Genomic DNA, 17,642 nt, shown 5'->3' with positions numbered 1-17,642 from the left:
CACAAGCCTCCCTTTAAACATGTTCAAAGCAGCATGAATGCCCTTGTGTTATTCATCTGATTGCAACACACGTGGAAGTCTTAATTATAGATACGCACGTGGCTACGTAAACATGGTGACAGTCTCTGATTGGATGATAGATGTACACTGGGTACCAAGTATCCTTGGGAAAAAAATTCGCGGGCCGCCATGCAGTGCTGCTCTCTTTTAGCGAAAGATTACATCGGGCAAAGCGAAATTTGCCAAAAATGATTTGATGAAATTCTATAATAAAGGCTGGATTGAAAACATTGATAATAATACTTACCAGAAATATTCATTCAGATATCAGTTAGATTTACAAAGATAATTGATGGATTCATATATTTTAAAAACAGAAAAACGTGATTTAATTCCATGCGGGATCGCCATTTAAAAAGGTCAATAAGTTCATGTTTTGAAAATGTACTTCCTCAATTTTCTTAGATAAATTGCCCTCAAAAACATCAAAATGTTCATGATTCCAACGCATCTCTCCGTACCGGAGTTTATTTCACTTACATCTGAGGATATGGATTCGCCAACAACGTCAAGTTTCTTTGAGAAAATGCCAAAATGTCGTGATACAGTGACATATCTAGAAGAGGTAAAAAAATCTCCCATTTCTGATTTCACTTTTCACATTTTTTTGGCATGTCTTCTTCATTCATGATCATCTGATTCTCATTTGCAGCTTCCATCTCCAATTATAATAACTTAATGATAACTTAATAGGCCTAGGTTGTAGGCCTACTGTATCGTCGTGCACAGCGTGCAGCGATGAAGATGTCAAGCATAGGCCTATAGCATGTTATGATATCGAGCGAGCTGCGATGCGACAAGTGCAGTTAAGTTTTGACACTTATAGTTATAAGTTATTGTCATGCAGTCTTTTGTTTGCCGTGGCCAGCCGTGGTTTCCTCCACCTGGTGTAAGGCAAGATTTGATGATGACGGCCTGAAGATGATAGATGAGCTCGAAAGATGAAATGCAAGCATTTCAAAGACACAGTAAATTGCAAATATATCGGACTCGTTTGCTGATTTCAGAATTTGGACTTTGACAGGAGTGGGCTGAACCGAACAAAGAAAGCTGTAAAGGCACTTTATAACTCTGGCACTAGTAAGTATGGGGACTTGGGCACGAAGTGAGCCCAGGGTTAATCCTACAGACCCTATTTCTTTTGTGGCCAAAAATACAGAACTTAGTTATATCTCTGAAAAATCGTTTGACTTTCTTACCAAGAATAACCACAAAATATAAAGCTTTGAAAAATTACTGAGATGAAAAAAGTTGTTTTTGCCAAAGAGGGGGGGGGGCAACTGAGGCCAACTTTATGCCCCCATTGGCCTGATTGATTGGTGAGCGTCTTCCAAAAAATGAAACAGGACATAAAACTCCTCACTTAATTCTTGTCATTTCTCACTTCTGTAGCAGCAATGAATGGGTCAATGATATACTATGATAGATACATTGTAGAGATGACTGATACTGTCTCTGATATCTGTTAATTCATCTCATTGTATCTACCATAATTTGCTTCCGTTAATTCTACTACATTGAAGTGCATTGACCTAAATAGGCTAAATTTGATTTAGTTTTTGTCAATACACCCTCACATTCCTCCCCAACTTGCGGAGGTCTAATTTGAGGCCGAACAAACATTATATGGGTTGTGATAGGGCCTTGAGGGGATGTAGAATGAACATACAAATCAAGAGTTAATCAAGACGACTCTTTATTAATTCTTGATATTAAACATGTACATGCATGCCCACGCTATCACTTCTCCTTGATGGACTTTACCGTGACTTCAAAAGTTAACTTCCTGGTAAAAACTCGGCACTCCCGGTTTTACCGAAACACACAATGAAGAAACATTGACAAAAATAGCTTGAATTTGTGTTTTTTAAAGCGTTCACATTTTACATTCTGTAAGTGTAACATGTGTTCAATGTAATGTTAGTGACTTCCTGAATTGATTGTCTCCATACACATATCTACAGTCATTCATTGACATCCCGGCATGATGGCTTGTGGGCAATTGGACAACATCCTGTTATCTTGACAATGGGGTGTAGTTAACTTTCTGAATATATGAAATGGTACGTGTAAGGAGTTGGTTGCTTTCCTCTAGCCATATTGACAACTGAGACTGCAAGCGCGATGTGGTAATTAGTCGAATGACGCATGCTATTTTATCACAAGTCCCAAGAGGTTGGTTGCCATGACAAATTTCATTACAAAACAATGACGAGCATTCGTGGCATTGTAAAATCCCAGCCAAGGAGTGGCGACGATTAATTGCTACATGATCTGCTGCTTCGACATGAATACTGGGCCAAGTCATTAAATAAACAAGTCTTTTAGTTCATGACATTGCTACTGGCAACAGATGGACAAGAGGGGGCATCTCAAGACTATTTTGATTTCATAGCCATTGATCTGATGTAATCAGGCACATTCGCCAAATGTTCATGAAATAAAGCTTAGCACATTCTTTCCTATGTGCAAATAAGATCAGCTGAGCAATGAGTATGAGCTGTGATGTGAATAGATGTACATGGGATCCACAATCCTGACAATACAGGACTGCATTCTCTCTGTGTGTTCCAGGTCAATCAATGAATGAGGATTATTTGGCCAAGAATTTTACGCGCCTTGCCAACAATGCCATGTCCAAGGAACAGGAGCCTGAAATTGGTGCTGCATTCATGAAGTTTGCCGTCGTGACGAAGGAGTTGTCTGATCTCATGAAGAACCTGGTAGGTGATTGAGGCCGATATTTTTAATTTTTTCGTGAAATCCGCGAAAGTAAGACCCCGGCAAAGCGGTTCACAGTACACCAAGCTACATGTCATTTTCTACTTCAGATGCAGAACTTAAACAACATTGTGATGTTTCCGATGGAATCTTTCCTGAAAGGTGATTCTCGGGACGTGAAGGGAGATTTGAAGAAACCATTCGACAAGGCTTGGAAGGATTACTTTACCAAGTAGTAAGTTTTGTGACTCCTAGTCCTACCTAGCCTGACTCATGATGATAGGATGTGGAATGGTCCCCTTCGAGGCCGATGACCCGGCATTTTGGTAACCTGGCTGTCATTCCCCTTGGAGTGACAGTCTCGCGATAGCTGATCAACGTCAATACAGCCAAAGAAATCAGACTTTATCTAGAAGTTTATCTGATTTTTGTTTTCAGTGGTAAGATTGAGAAAGAGAAGAAGCAGTTGGCCGAGAAACATGGATGTCATCGGACAGAGATCTCGGGCGCAGAGGTGAGTTTGTTTGTAAACTCTGTGTAAACGTACAAGTTCAGTTCAATCATGGACAGAGCACGAGATATCTTTGAAAAGGGGAGGTAGCATAAATCAATCAACAATTTGCAAGTTCTTATCCCTATTTGGGGTTTTACACTCTGGTACTAGGGACCATAGCTTCTAGTCTCATCCAACAGATACTTGTAACGGTTACCCCTTTGCTGGTATTCAGTTATATTTGACAGATTGCGATGGTGAAGTTGATTCAACTGTTGTTTTTTTACAGATTGCTGAAGAAATGGAAAAAGAGAGAAGAATGTTCCAGTTACAGATGTGTGAAGTGAGTAGAACAGAATTGGGCAATGGCCAATCAGATTTCTGTTAAAGTGGCTGCACGATTCTTTTGACCCTATCAGGGTACCCCTCGCAGAATTTTTTTCCTTCTGAGAATCTGTGATTTCTTTTTGGTTGATTTATTCCTCGATGTTCTTTTCTTGCAGTATTTGATCAAAGTCAATGAATTCAAGACGAGAAAAGGTGTGGAATTACTTCAACATTTAGTGGAATATTACAAGGCACAAACAAAGTAAGTTGAAGGAACTGAAATTTGAAACGTATGTTCTTTCGCGCTTTATACTGTATAGCAGTCTCGTAGCACTGCATAGTGTTCCTCAGCCTAACCCACGAACCAAGGAGTGCACATACTGCATTACACTTGGTCATTTCAAGCAACTGAGATTGCACTCGAGTGGCACTGGGCTCGAACCCATGACCTTCCGATTACAAGATTCAGATTCTCTTCCACTGTGCTATCGCGCTTGAATGTGATGCATGTCTTAGATAAACAGTGGCCAGGAAGAATCTGATCTCCATTCTGTTGACCGTCCGGACCTATACGGCTGTCGTGTGAGGTCCCCACAACCTCACTTGAATATCGGACAAGATTATTGAGTCATGGAAGCTTCACATCAAAGGATCAAAGCTGCTGTAAAAGAGAAATCACATTCATCTGTATGTCTTTGTTCTTTTCAGTTTCTTCACAGATGGCATGAAGGTTGTCAATCACTTCACAAGTTATATCGACGATCTTTGCTCGAATATCCATAAGACGAAACAACGCCAGGACTTAGAGCGACGGAACTTGGTTGACTTGAGAGACTCGCTGAAAAACGTCTTGGCTGTTTATAAAGAGGTGTGTTGCTATAATTACTTGTCTCTTATACCTGGACCATCATCCCTGCCCTCGGGAACGTTGCCTTGCTCGTAAAGAGTAAGCAGATTATGGTTGGAGGTGATTTGGAAGTCAGGGATGTTGATTTTTAGCTGGGCTTATATATTTTTGCTTGTAGGCCCTGATGAAAAGCATTGCTGTTCCAATCTACTTACTCTTTCAAGGCTTCTTGACTGAAGTTGGAATGCGGTGGAGGCAGCTTCTTACTTTTCAAGATGCAAGAATGTCCTATTGTACAATTAGCATGCAGCCATGGCATAAACTGATTTCATTCATTGTTATTTGGTTCATTCGGAGAAGGATGTACATGTAATCGAGAAAATTTTATCACTCAAATTCTTTTTGTCATCATCATCTGTTCATTCTCTTCAAAAGCATTCTTGTTTTCGAGGCTTGATCTCCGTAAGTAACGGTTCTGTCATTGGGAATGGTTTTCCGGGGCTCAAACTTGCTACATACACCAGATATATCTAAAATGAGTGCCCGCAACGAACGATTTTTATCACTGCGGCCTGTAATTATTATTGTGCGATGGGTGACAGAGAGATCTCGTGTTTGCACGGGTATGGCGAGACTTTTTTCATACCTTGGTTAGCGTCCTTTTTTTCAGGAGGGTGGAATAAAAAAATTTTTTTTTTTTCTCAGTTTTCAGCGACTTTCAGTGCGGTGCGCTGATGGGCTTGCTATTAAATAACAAATTCACATTTTCAGTTAATCACCTGGCAGCGGGCATGCTAACCAAGGTACAAAAAAGTCTCATCTAAAGCCGCTTGATTTTGTATCGTGACAGGTAACATGAACAACTCATGTTGCAGGTATCTGCAATGCCCACCGCAAACAGGAGACTTTTGTTGCATGTAAAAAAGATTGCAGGTCATTGCGATCAGAATCACTCGTTTGCTGGGCGCTTCAGAGTTCATCGTCTCACGAACAGTAGATCATTAGCATACTCCAGCATTCTGTTGCCACATCAAAAAGAAAAGAGCATTGCTCAATACTCTCATTATGTGGCACGATTATGTTATTGTGAAAAAGACTGTGGCCTTTTCTGTTCATTTCACATCCACATTCTTTTTGCCAGAGGAATACAGCCATGGAATGTTCACTTCAAGTAATATTGTTAACTGACTGGAAGAGTTTTTGCCATGCCACTGCAATGGCTGCTGTGGCAAATTGTAATTCAGGGATGACCACAAGTTGTCTGCTTAGTTTGAGCCCTTTCGGTTTTCTCTGCTAATGTCCATTTTTTACCTTGACCCGTAGCCTTGCGTTGATGTCGTATCTATAATTGTCAAATCAGAAATGCATGGCATGAGCCTTAAAGCGTAAAGTAGAATTAAATTTGGATGTCATTTTCCTTTAAATATTGATCGGATTGATGTCGTACATCTGTCAATTCTTTGTGAAATTATCTGTTGCTCATTTAAAAAGTTGTCAGTGATTAACTTTTGAGAAATCGTCCATTATCTTCGATTGTGCACTTATTCAAGCTGATGCTTCTAGTTTGGGTTTTTATCTTTTGAATTTCAGGGAGTCACATCTGATCATGAAACTTTGGTAACCATGATATGCTTTGAATTGATTCCTAAGGCTTCGCTTGAATTCAGGGACAAAATATTAGTTCAAAATGCTAATCATTTCAAAGTTTAAAAAAAGGATTTACGATGTTTTGTACCTTTGAGTAGGCAAGTCATAAGCCTACAAGAACATGTGAAGTTGAAATGTGCCATTTGCAAGCTTGGAAACCTTTGGCTTTAATCATCATTTTGATTGATATTTTGTCCCTGTTTGGAAGCACATGTGTTATTAAAGGTGTTGTGTTCAGGTGGTTTAGCTCGTGGCTTCGTCAGCTCTCCAAGTTGTGTATCATAGCCTGTGTGTCTTGGTTGAATCCTGGTTTGTGGTACCCTGTCTCCGGCTTGAACTTAAATATCGATTCATTCTTATGACTGTGGATGAAGTTGATGTCAGAACAGAATCTAATTATGTATACTTCTGTATATATTCTATTTGTGATCTATTGTACATTTCCATGTGGCTAAAAATTCACTGCCAATACATTCGCATGTGCATGTCACTGCATCAAATGCTTTCTGTCTTGTCTTACCAAAAGATCAACAAATAAGGAACAAAAAAGTTAGGTGGATGAGTTCTTTCTTTAAAATGATGTTTGTTGTAAAGAAGTACTCGTCTATTGACAGGGTTGAGTTTGTGTATGAGGAATTAACCAAAATGGCAACCGATGTTCATCATGTACATTTGGAAACCTCTCATAAAGAGTGTTAAAAAAACCTGTCCTTTCTTTCAGCCAACTTCCAAAGAGATGGGATACAATCTCCACCAGTTGTCGGGGAACAAAGTCCACGGGTGCGAGAAGCAAGGATACTTGTCCAAGCGTAGCGAGAATATGTTGAAGAAAGTTTGGCTGCGGCGGAAGGTCATGATAAAAGATGGAATCATGTTTATCAGCCGGTCCGATGTAAGTGTAACAAAACTCGGTCCTTCTTTTCAACGGCAAATACGGAATTCACATCGACGCTGAAATCAACAGAGTCTGACGCCATCACTTGGCAATGTTCGACCATGCCAACACATGAGGTGCTCATCTGGACAGAAATGTATCATGTTGATCTGAATTTGGATAATGAATCTCTTAATATTTCTTTTCAGTCGAGCAAAGAGCCAGTGAAACTTAACTTACTCACATGTTCAGCAAAGGTAGGTTCAAATGTTTGAAACCGCCACTAGCTTCATATTGCTATCTTTGACAGCTGGGTATTGATGAAGTGGTGCTCTCTCTTGGGTATCATGCTTCAAAAACGTTTCATTAACTCTGGAATGTAGACCTAACTCAACTGACATGAAGGGCCTGTACTAACACAAACTCTACAGTCACAATACGGGCTTGGGCCGGATGAAATAATTGACTATCACGAACATTTTTATGAACATTCTTGTTCCATAACAAGTTTCAAGAGGGCCTTGAGTGGTATTCCAAAAATCATACTGTATTGATCGCTAGGATCAGCATATGTTGAGGTTAAATTTTTTCTGATTGTTCCTCTTGTATTTAAAGGTTGCTACTGACGACCCGACGAAACGATGCTTCGACTTAATGTCAGGATCTCGTAAGTTACATTGCATATTTTGAAATCAGGCATGGTCTTCGGGCTGTGTTTCGTCTTGAAATTGTCAGAAAGATTCTCAAAACAGTCAAGAATATCTAACATGATCACCTCTCTTCCAGAAATCCGAACCTATCGATTCCAGGCGGAGGACATGAAGGAGTTGGAGGAATGGTTATCTGTCCTGCACAATGCAAAGGAGGCCGTCTTGATGAAAGCGTTTACCGACTCACCCGAGGACAACACCGTCAACCAAAGCGTGAAAGAGCTTACCAGGAGTATAATCGGCGAAGTGAAGAAATTACCGGGCAATCGATACTGCTGTGATTGTTCTGCGCCTGGTAGGTTGATAGTTACTTGCCGAAGAAACGGCCACGAGGCCTACCCCACTGGTGGAGAGTCTTGGGCTCCTGAAGTACTACAGGTCCACTCAAGTTCGATGACTGTCTTGATAGAGTTGGTTTTCAGCTCAGTCAATGAAGCTCAAACTTACTGTTAAAATGTTTCTTTATTTTCTTCAGAGCCAGAATGGTTGTCCACGAATCTAGGAGTCCTGGTGTGTCTGGAGTGCTGTGGTATCCATCGGGAAATGGGGGTCCATATCTCCCGGATGCAGTCGATAGTCATTGATGATCTGGGGACGTCGCAGTTATTGGTGAGTGTCCTAGAGCAGGTTTTATACCCTTGTAAAACGAAAGAGTTGTTCATGTTACTCATTTCCCATGTTTACGGGGAAGAGTTTGTTCGTATTCTTGAGGTGATACAATGTGAACCACTAAATCTCTGGTGCGTAATGGTATATTTGTGTTCCGAAATGATCTGGGTTTCAGGGTTATAAAAGCAGTCATTATGGCCTGTGCTGCCATTGTGCGTAATGTACCCTTTACCTTTGCTGATACTAATACCTTTGGTCCTAAATAAACCGCCTCAGTGTTACAAATTTATGTTGATTTCAGCTTGCTCGGGTGATAGGTAATGCGAGTTTCAATGAAATTATGGAAGCAACACTCAGCCCTGCACAGAAAATCACACCCTCACAACAAATGTAAGTAAAGAATGGAAATCAATGATTTGTTATCCTGGATTAGGCTTTGTTGTGAACAGTAGTGGGGACCAGAGGTGTGAAATCAATAAATTTACTCACGAATGGAACAATTTTTCATCCCCATTTGTTTCTTTTTAACAGAAGCCAAGAAAGAAAGGATTTCATCCGAGACAAATACGAGAAACATCACTTTGCGATCAAGATTTATACGAGCTCCGAGGCTATCCGACAAGACCTTAAACAAGCTATTCTCTCAAAGGACATCCTATCGTTATTACAAGTATTCTCTGAGGGGGCCAACTTGATGTGCCCCTTACCTGACATGGTAGGTAGAAGAACTCGCTCTTTTCAGTCTTCACTCTTTGGTTGTGGATTACGTCATTGAGACTTTGGCCGATTAAATTTGCAGGGTTTGAGTCAACAATGGGTTCACATTCACCCCTTGTGTTGGTTTTGTCTGCTTGGACAGGTGCTTAGGTCCAGATTATTCAAAGGGATGTCACGAATCAGGAATATGACTTCCACAAATCCCACACTGGTCCATCCGGTTAACAAACCGAGCATCACTTTAGTACCAAACACTGGCCATTGAGCTGGAGTTCTTTCATTGATGCTGAACATAATGTGTTTGCTATTTCAGCCAAATAATGAGACAGCCCTACACTTAGCCATTCAACAGGAGGACGGTACATCACTACATATGGTCGATTTCATTATACAGAATTCAATGAGGTAAGCAAAGCAAAACCTAACAAGCAAATACGGACCAAGGTCTGTGAGAATGTCACAAAAAAGTTGCAGTTATGATCAGTTCCCGAATTCTTTTTTCAGCAATGACTTGGAACGGACAACTAAACTTGGTGACACAGCCCTCCACATCTGTGCCAAATATAATCGAACAGAGTGTATGAAGTTATTACTCAGAACCAAGATGCACATTGTCACATTGCAGAACGGTAATGGGCAAACAGCGCTAGATATTGCCACCGAATACGGGTTTGATACGTGCATAGAATTGGTAAGAAAAATCTTTAATCTTTTCTTCACATTTCCTTCCTGTCATCATGTCCACTCAGTTAGCACAGTTTGCAAGGGCACTTTGGATGCCTGAAATTGATTAGGCATTTGAAAAAGAACTAGGCCTTCACATGGCATTCTGTGTCTTTGGTTATTGTTGAGTTGTCCCAAATGAGACAAAAAATACAAACTTCATCTTCTGATTTTTCCAGCTAAAACATGCAATAAACCACAAGACAGACATGTTCCATCACGTGAACATTGACTGGGATCTGATCCAGGAGGACCATATCTACGATCCCGTCGACGGTCTCGACGGTGTCGATTTCAGTGACGATGAGCTAGACGAACGGCCAGCGCCCCGCTTGGGAGAGTTCAAAGTTCGGTCACGACCTTCGAGTGCAATAGACATTGGCGTGAATCTTTATTTGCCACCGCCACCTGGAACGAAACCCTCGGATCAAATGGATGGGAGGGGTTTCGGGTTTGGGACGAGTCCAAAGGGCCAGCCACCTCCCCCACCTCCTCATAAACCGAAAGGTGAGAATCTTTCTAAACTGATCAGAGCAAGCTTTGCTACACAGATTGTAGGTTAGGCTACGGCTTTCTATTGCGTCTGTAGGTTTCATGCCCCGGGTTTTGAGGTCGGCCTGTGTAGTATAGATCCACAACTTTTTTCTCGGCACCAAGTCCACCGCCAGAAAACTGAGAGCTCGAATGTATGCAGTGTATTACAAAACCACACATTGAGGTGGTATAGTCCTGTTTGGCAATGAAAATCTCTCGTTTGCAAGGGGTGGGGCTTTAGCCATCCTGTGAGTGTCCGCCCAGCTCCGGTTCAGTACAATGTTACCCTCTTCCATTCTAGTATTCTACCGTCACTCCCTATGTCTGTCAGGTAAACACAAAATGCATTGGAATGTTGTAAAATCTTGACTGGCTGTTCCCTCTTTAGTTTGTGGCCTGAAGTTTATTCTGTCAAAAAAACAACCAAACTGAAAACCTTAATTGAAAATAAACAACTGTTTTGTTCTCTGAAGGTGACTGTTTTATAGCTTTTTGTACTTCCCCTGTGTTGTTTTTGTGACAAAATAAAATTTGATCCATATTTTTCTTTTGTGCTTGTGTATCCTGCATTCTGACTCTCAAACCCATTTTCTATTTGTTCAGGCAACCGTTCAATCAAACATGTTTATTTCACTTCGTAACCTCTATTCACTTAACTGCCAGTCTGGAGAGTGTTTAGGTGTCGTACCATATACTCTTCATACCTAACACCCTATTTATTTTTACTATTTTTGTTGTAATATCAAGATTTTTCATGATGTGTCGTACTACAGATTTCAGTGTTAGATTAGATTGTACATAAGCCTAAACAACCCTGTATTGTGCATCTAGATGATTACAAAAATGCCCCCTGAAACTATCAGGTTGTACGTGTTATTAGATGTATCTACACCTTATTTCAGATTGTGAATGTCCTAACCAAATATGGACGTGAGGCAGGCACAAATAAAGCTCTGTAGAAGCTGTACATGTGTAGAATCATTTTCGTCTGGAATTTTCAAATCGCAGATTTATACGGCAGTGATATAACCATTGTCATCTCACTCTTAAACCCCCACCCACAGTCTGCTGCACTCACATGAATGCAGCCCTGTCACCTTGGCATGTCCGTCAATCGAGGTCATCACTATCACTTGCATGTGTCTCACAATGCCTTCATCATATCCTTGTCACTAAACCAGATTTCTTATTCTTTGTTTCACATGCATCAGTAGGAATTGCAGGTATACAGTGTTCATATATCTATAAATAGTGATAGTGTGTTGTGTAGTTGATTTCTTTGACTTGACACGATCAGTCTGTTCAGTCTAAATCAGACGACCTCGACAGACCATAGGTTATGTGCTGCCATCTAGTGGCCATGGTCGACAAAAAGATGACATTACATCAGTGCTTGACCACTAATGTACACTTAAAGTTTTTGCCAAAGCATTTGGTATGTGATATGTGACCCGCTCTACCAAAACTAGGCGCTTGTCGCATCTGAACTTGACAGGTTGATACGGACTTGTTTTTCATTTCCCTATTGTAGACCTTTTGTGAAATGTGACCAAATCAGTTTGTAATAGATTTCACAAAAGGTCTACAATAGGGAAATGAACAACAAGTCCGTATCAACCTGTCGAGTTCAGATGCGACAAGCGCCTAGTTTTGGTAGAGCGAGTCACATATGTTATAGATGCCAATGCTGTACAGACATGATGTTATCATTTTGTAATCCATCGCCTCATTTTTGCCTTCCAATATTACCTCAGGACAAGACTGTATCAGATACAAAGTATCGTAGTTCTGTTGGTTTGTTTATAGTTGCTCTCTTTGTACTATGCTAAATAGTTCACTCGTGGTGAGGGTTGAACATGACGTTAGTTTCTTTGCCTCAGAGTTTCTTATGCTGTCCTTTAAAACAGCAGAGATTAGAAATACGTCCTTTCATTGCAAGAACCACAAATTCTGGAAGGTTGGAATCTAAAATATTTTTGTTCCCCTATTCAGATACCGTGACCAGTTAGCTGGTTTGAAAATTAAGCAAAATACCCCTTCCTGTAGATATTTTTTAGAAAATAATGATTTTTTCCAGTTCCGAATCTCATTATCCCAAACAATGGGACAGTGGCACCCCCACCAGTCCCCACTAAGAAGAAGCCAGCTCCACTTCCCCCTGGACCAAAGACCCCCACCGCACCCACCCACCGACGGACACCCTCAGAGCCTCCTCCTTTGCCAGCCAAATCCTTTCCCTCAGGTAGTTCACAGTTCCTATATCTTGTATCTGCCAAAACAATTAGTGAGATTTGCAGATTATGTCGTTTCACAGAAATAAAAATCACACGAGTTTATGTTTTGATTGAAAAGCCAGAAGAAATATGATTAGTAGTCTTTTTTGCACGAAAGCATTAAACTGTCTCTGGCCATCTTAGCAGACCACGCAAATACCCACTCAGTCTAAACATGCTGTAATATTATAAAATGTTTTTTTCAATTCTTTTCTGCAGGTGCTAAACTTGTACTCCCTCCTACAGTGCCAACAAGTCAGAGTGAACAGTCAGAGTAAGTCATGAATCAAGAGCCAGCAAAAACGAAAGAATTTACATTTCATAACTGAGAAATTCACGAGTGGAGAAATTGGCATCCCTCCAGAGGACTGTAAAACATGTCGATCTCTTCTTCAGTGGAGATTGACAACATGAGCTTGAAAAGTGCTGACAAACTTTGGTAAACCTAACACTAACAACCTGCAACTTGAATGAAAACCTTTGTTGTTTTTCAGCTCAGCCTTGAAGCCCAAGCCGTTTCCACGACACACCCGGTCCAGCAGCGACCAAGGTGAGTAGTGCCGGGATCTTGCCATTATACCAGCATTGGTACTGTTTAAGATCCTTTAACTGACGTTTTTAGAAGGGTTGTTAACACATGTGAATTTTCTTCTCCTAATAGTTTTTGTTAACAACACTTGACTGTCTACCCTGTGCATTGTCAAATGTCTGAGTGATCCATTGTCCCAAGAACATATATACGAGAGTTGTGTCACACAAAGAAGGGATTAGTAATTGACACACATAGAACAGCTCAGTGATAATAGTTGATTATATTATCATAGCTGTTAAGTCTGAAAAGGCCATTGTCTGTGTTCAGAGAGGGTTGGTGTCTCTTGATCTGTATAGAGAAAACCACTCTATAGCCTCAGTCAGTTTGCTCTTAGTCTTTTTCTTACTGTTTGTATTGTTTGATGATTAGTTCCACCTGTATTGAATAACTTAGACCTAATGTGAGTGGCAAGTATTTTAGTGGAGTATTTTGTATTTTCAGTTGATAGCGTTAAGACTTTCATCAACAATGAACCGTTGAAATCCCCAGGTAGTCTGAGCTCGAATGACTTTGCAGGTAGAGGAAACCCACCCGTCCCGGTGCGGAGGCAGAAGAAGAGTTCTGGGTCGGAGCCTGGTGGCGTACAGCGGCGGCGTTGTCGCGCACTGTATCCGTGTGTTGCGGATAAAAGGGATGAGTTGACGTTTCAGGAGGGTGAGATTATATTGGTGCTGAGGGAGGAGGATGAGACATGGTGGGTAAGTAGCCATGATGACGCCTACATGAGTTCTCTGTCATGAGGGCATTTCTGTGCCAACCACCTGGCCTACGGAGTATCCATCATGACATCAAACAGAACTCGCATGAACCAGTAGCCCTGAGTTAATGGTCTCTGTTGGCAGTGACATTGAGCTCATCTTGCCCTAGCTGTCAGATAACAGAAAACTGGCCTCGAAGCCATATTTGAGTTCTGCTGTTTTGTTGGAAAAAAACTGTCACCACTTATCCAAAAGGATAACCAATGCAGCTAATGACTGCTTGCGGATTTATCTTCTTATTTGATATTTCAGGAAGGTGAGATAGCAGGCCAACCCGATCGGCGGGGAATGTTCCCCGTCAGTTTTGTTCATATACTCAGTGAGTGACGTTACTGATGCATCTTGGGACACTGGTGACAGCATCCCCTAGTGGAAGGATTAGGAACTTTACTGTGGTGCTACGAGAAATGCTTGGATTAGTTGGTAGCTGCACCCCCTATTGGCTGAAATGGATGTGATTGTATTTTGGCATGGTAGACGTTTGATCCCGGTGTCAGCTCCCCTAGTGCCTGGAATGGAAACTACACAGTAGTCAGTGCTTTGTAGACGTCTGTCAATTTTACCACGAGTACAGATCAGGTTGTTGTGGGTAGTAAGGTGATAGATGGCGGCCATGTTTTCGTGGTGATGGTGTCCTGTAGTGGTGAGCTTTTTTGACCCAGCCAGCGAAGAGTTTGCCTGCTTTCTAACCATACAATGTGCATCCTGTGGAATCAGCTTCAGTCTCTCCGAGGAGCTCCCGCTCGTCGCTGACACGCTAATATTCATGGAGCACCTCTACTGTCATTCTTCACAGAAATGACATACATGCCTTCAAGTCTAATGATGATTTTTATGCAGTCCTCACCATAGACATATACTTAACTGATAAACTATTTCTGAAAATTTAGAGCTGAGCTTAAAATGTCACCTCAAAAATGTTTGGTGCAAAGGCCAATGTGATCAAGATTACGATAATATAATATATTTCTGTCCATGAATGTTTTTGACGAAAGAGACTTTCCTATTTTTAGATATCGCTTTAAAAATATTCATCTATTGTTTAAAATTGGGGTTGTGAAATTGTTGGGATTATTCCTAGATTTGCCAAAATATCTGTATGCCCACCAGAAAATGTAAAGAGCAGTCAGAATTAACATGATTAAAAGTGAATTTTTTATATGTAGATTCCATATATTCAATGTTGTACAAATGTCTATGTGTACATTCAGTCTATGCCAAAAACTTTATAAAGAAGGTGTGAATTGTTTCTTTCTTTATGGTCAAATGAAGTACTCACGTTCTTGTAGGTTTCTGGTCTAAGAGCATGAGGGTTATTGTGATTGTATTATAAGCAATTAACATGGATTAAATGAGAAGAATTTTTGCCAATATATTGTTGTAGTACATGTACAAAACATTGTGTATCACAGAGTTGCCCTGTGGGCTGACTTTACGAATGGGAGATTTTTCGTTATGCAGCAGTTTTGTTAAAATGCTGCTCAGTTAGGAAACTTTCATTTGATGGGAACTTCATTTCTATCAAGGCTTAAATTCCGCCAAAGTTTAAAGGATTTCCTTGTAATGCCCTACGTTGATGTATGTTCTACAGTTCCAGGAGACAAATACATTGATTCATACAGCTGAAGTGGTGGCGAGTTTCCAAAAGGTATGGAACTATCAAGTTTGAAAATCAAATCTATTTTGGAAAATTCTGTGTGTTTAATGTTGGAGATTAGGGTTAATGAAATGAATGTCGTGATGAATAAAAAGGTACAATTACAAATGAACTGAATATAATCATATTCAAGTTGGTGCTAACAAGATTAGGTGGTAGCTTGGAATTGTCTTGGTTGCCTAGGCCGGTTGTCCTGATTGCCTGGGCCGGTTGTCCTAATTGCCTGGGCCTGTTGTCCTGATTGCCTGGGCCGGTTGTCCTGATTGCCTGGGCTGGTTGTCCTGATCGCCTTGGCAAGTTTTCCAAGATGGGGCACGGTGACTTTATATCCCCTAGCTATAGAAGAGTTGATAAAATGTCCTCCAAATATAATAATTGGATTTGTATTGGGTATATAGATCTCTCTATTTTTGATTCCTATGAAATCTGAACCAATAATAATAACCAATACAAATGTGTAAAGATCTATGATATACTATAAGATACATGTATGCTATCGACTATGTGATGTGTTTATCAAATATATTTTTATACACATTCTTAATCTAAACCCCATGAATGTGACATTTGCAACATATTCCTATGCATTCCTGAACCCTTTAATGAGAGGGAACTGCAGAAATTAATGAGAGATGAGCTTTTATTTTTAAAACTGTGTAATATTTTCCCCTATTTCTAACAGATGATCCAAGCCTTGTATTCAGCTGGTTCGAAAGTTGGTGAGTGAATCTTTTCGCTGTCCTGTCATAAATTGGTGTCAATTAGTTAGTTAGCTGCCTTCACCAAGGAAAGGACAGGACAATGGTTGTCTCGGCAGAGAATTATTTTAGTGTGAAGCTCCCTTGTTTATGTGCATTGAATTTGTAGTACAGTAGAACCTCTCTATTAAGGACACCCTCGGGACTGACAAGTGATGTCCTTAATAGAGAGGTGTCCAGATAAGAGAGGTCAAATTGAATGGAAACAACGAATTTGGGACCAAAACTAGTGTCCCTAATAGAGAGGTTGTCCTTAATAGAGAGGTGTCTGCTAACGGAGGTTCCACTGTACATGAGAATCACCTGGTCACTGAACTTTCAAAATCGAAGTTTATTATATAAAGGCTCTCTATGCAACTTGGCCTGTTGATTTGTTCCAGTTGTGAGGTATCTCTTGTGAGGTATCTCTAAGTATTTTTGAGGTATCTCTAAGTAATGAAGTATTCTTGCTTTTTCTTGCCAATTTCAGACAAGGCTAGTCTTCTGCCATCCCGGTACCTTACCTTACCATACCCGGGCACAACAGACTTATTGCAGAGAAATTGACTCATTTTGTAAAATTAAGATAGGATCTACATATGTATTATGTGCTCTGATTCCGGCCAGAATAAATCGAATTCTGAGACTAAGTTTATTTTGGCACAATCTACTGTACTGATAGTGACTTTATGATTGATATTCCAGAGATCGTCGCAGTCTTTCCTCTCAAAATGATAACTGACTGGTTCAGTTATTGACCACTGGATGTAGCTACCAAACTTTGGTCCTACACGATTTGGCAGCTACAGAACCGATTGGAGGTTATTTCAATTGACAGTGTCAAAATATACTTTGGTCCTGTACTATAACTTGCAATCAAATTTAAACCTTGTTCAAGGATGACTTTGTTAGAGTTAGTTGTTGTACACGTATAGTCGTGTATAAGATATCAGTACTTATGTAAAACCATGAGAAGTCTTTGTTAATATATATATATGGATATATTGTAAAATTATAAAGAAAGTTAATAAATTTATCACATGGCATGACTTCTGTCTCTGTTTGATGATCCACTTGTCCTTCTTAAGACTCAGTGAGAGTGCTGCTGTGAGCCTTAAGCAGCCCTATACCAATCCTGAGATATCACTGATCAGGCAATTTCACTTGATGCATACCTGGTACTTACCTGGAACTTGCGGAAGGAGTCATGTTGTCTGCCCTGCTTGCAAGAGGGTGCCCTTGTACCGTCGGGGACTACTCCATGCCTACATGAGGTAACTTGGGTCTCCTGCCAAAGATCTTGATGTTCTAGGTTCAAAGCTGCCCTTGATATGTCAGTTGGGTGACTGTGTTCAGGGACTGG

General features: G+C 40.5%; 1 protein-coding gene across 13 annotated transcripts; it reads left to right on the top strand.

Moving 5' to 3' along the window:
* Positions 1-429: 429 nt before the first annotated feature.
* LOC135502737 (arf-GAP with SH3 domain, ANK repeat and PH domain-containing protein 2-like) lies at positions 430-17,328 on the top strand. 13 transcript variants are annotated; one of them, XR_010449823.1, is made up of 29 exons: positions 430-625; positions 1,068-1,140; positions 2,635-2,783; positions 2,892-3,016; positions 3,220-3,295; positions 3,564-3,617; positions 3,778-3,863; positions 4,310-4,469; positions 4,884-4,910; positions 6,039-6,065; positions 6,817-6,987; positions 7,179-7,226; positions 7,585-7,636; positions 7,756-7,974; positions 8,155-8,288; positions 8,590-8,678; positions 8,820-9,003; positions 9,319-9,410; positions 9,510-9,696; positions 9,908-10,235; positions 10,564-10,593; positions 12,340-12,504; positions 12,755-12,809; positions 13,030-13,085; positions 13,569-13,825; positions 14,138-14,204; positions 15,477-15,533; positions 16,225-16,261; positions 16,985-17,328. XR_010449823.1 is itself a non-coding variant. In XM_064795756.1 (28 exons), coding segments are annotated over exons 1-28 (3,084 nt in total). In that variant the 5' UTR covers positions 430-490; the 3' UTR covers positions 16,986-17,328. The 13 variants fall into 13 exon arrangements, 9 of the variants coding, with proteins under 9 accessions (XP_064651826.1, XP_064651825.1, XP_064651828.1 ...); XR_010449821.1 differs by having other exon boundaries at positions 16,770-17,328; XR_010449822.1 differs by having other exon boundaries at positions 15,477-16,261.
* Positions 17,329-17,642: the final 314 nt, after the last annotated feature.

This window comes from Lineus longissimus, chromosome 19 (assembly GCF_910592395.1).
Source record: "Lineus longissimus chromosome 19, tnLinLong1.2, whole genome shotgun sequence".
Classification (NCBI taxonomy): domain Eukaryota; kingdom Metazoa; phylum Nemertea; class Pilidiophora; order Heteronemertea; family Lineidae; genus Lineus; species Lineus longissimus.
The sequence above is the reverse complement of the archived record's forward strand: the minus strand, read 5'-3'. Positions and strand labels throughout refer to the sequence as shown.

What these genes read in the sequence shown, in the direction of transcription:
- LOC135502737 (XM_064795754.1), top strand. Translation starts at nt 491, where the DNA reads ATGTTCATGATTCCAACGCATCTCTCCGTACCGGAGTTTATTTCACTT. An exon ending in CTGATCTCATGAAGAACCTG is followed by an intron (nt 2,784 to 2,891) that starts GTAGGTGATTGA and finishes TTTCTACTTCAG; the next exon opens with ATGCAGAACTTAAACAACAT. An exon ending in AGTCAGAGTGAACAGTCAGA is followed by an intron (nt 12,810 to 13,029) that starts GTAAGTCATGAA and finishes GTTGTTTTTCAG; the next exon opens with CTCAGCCTTGAAGCCCAAGC.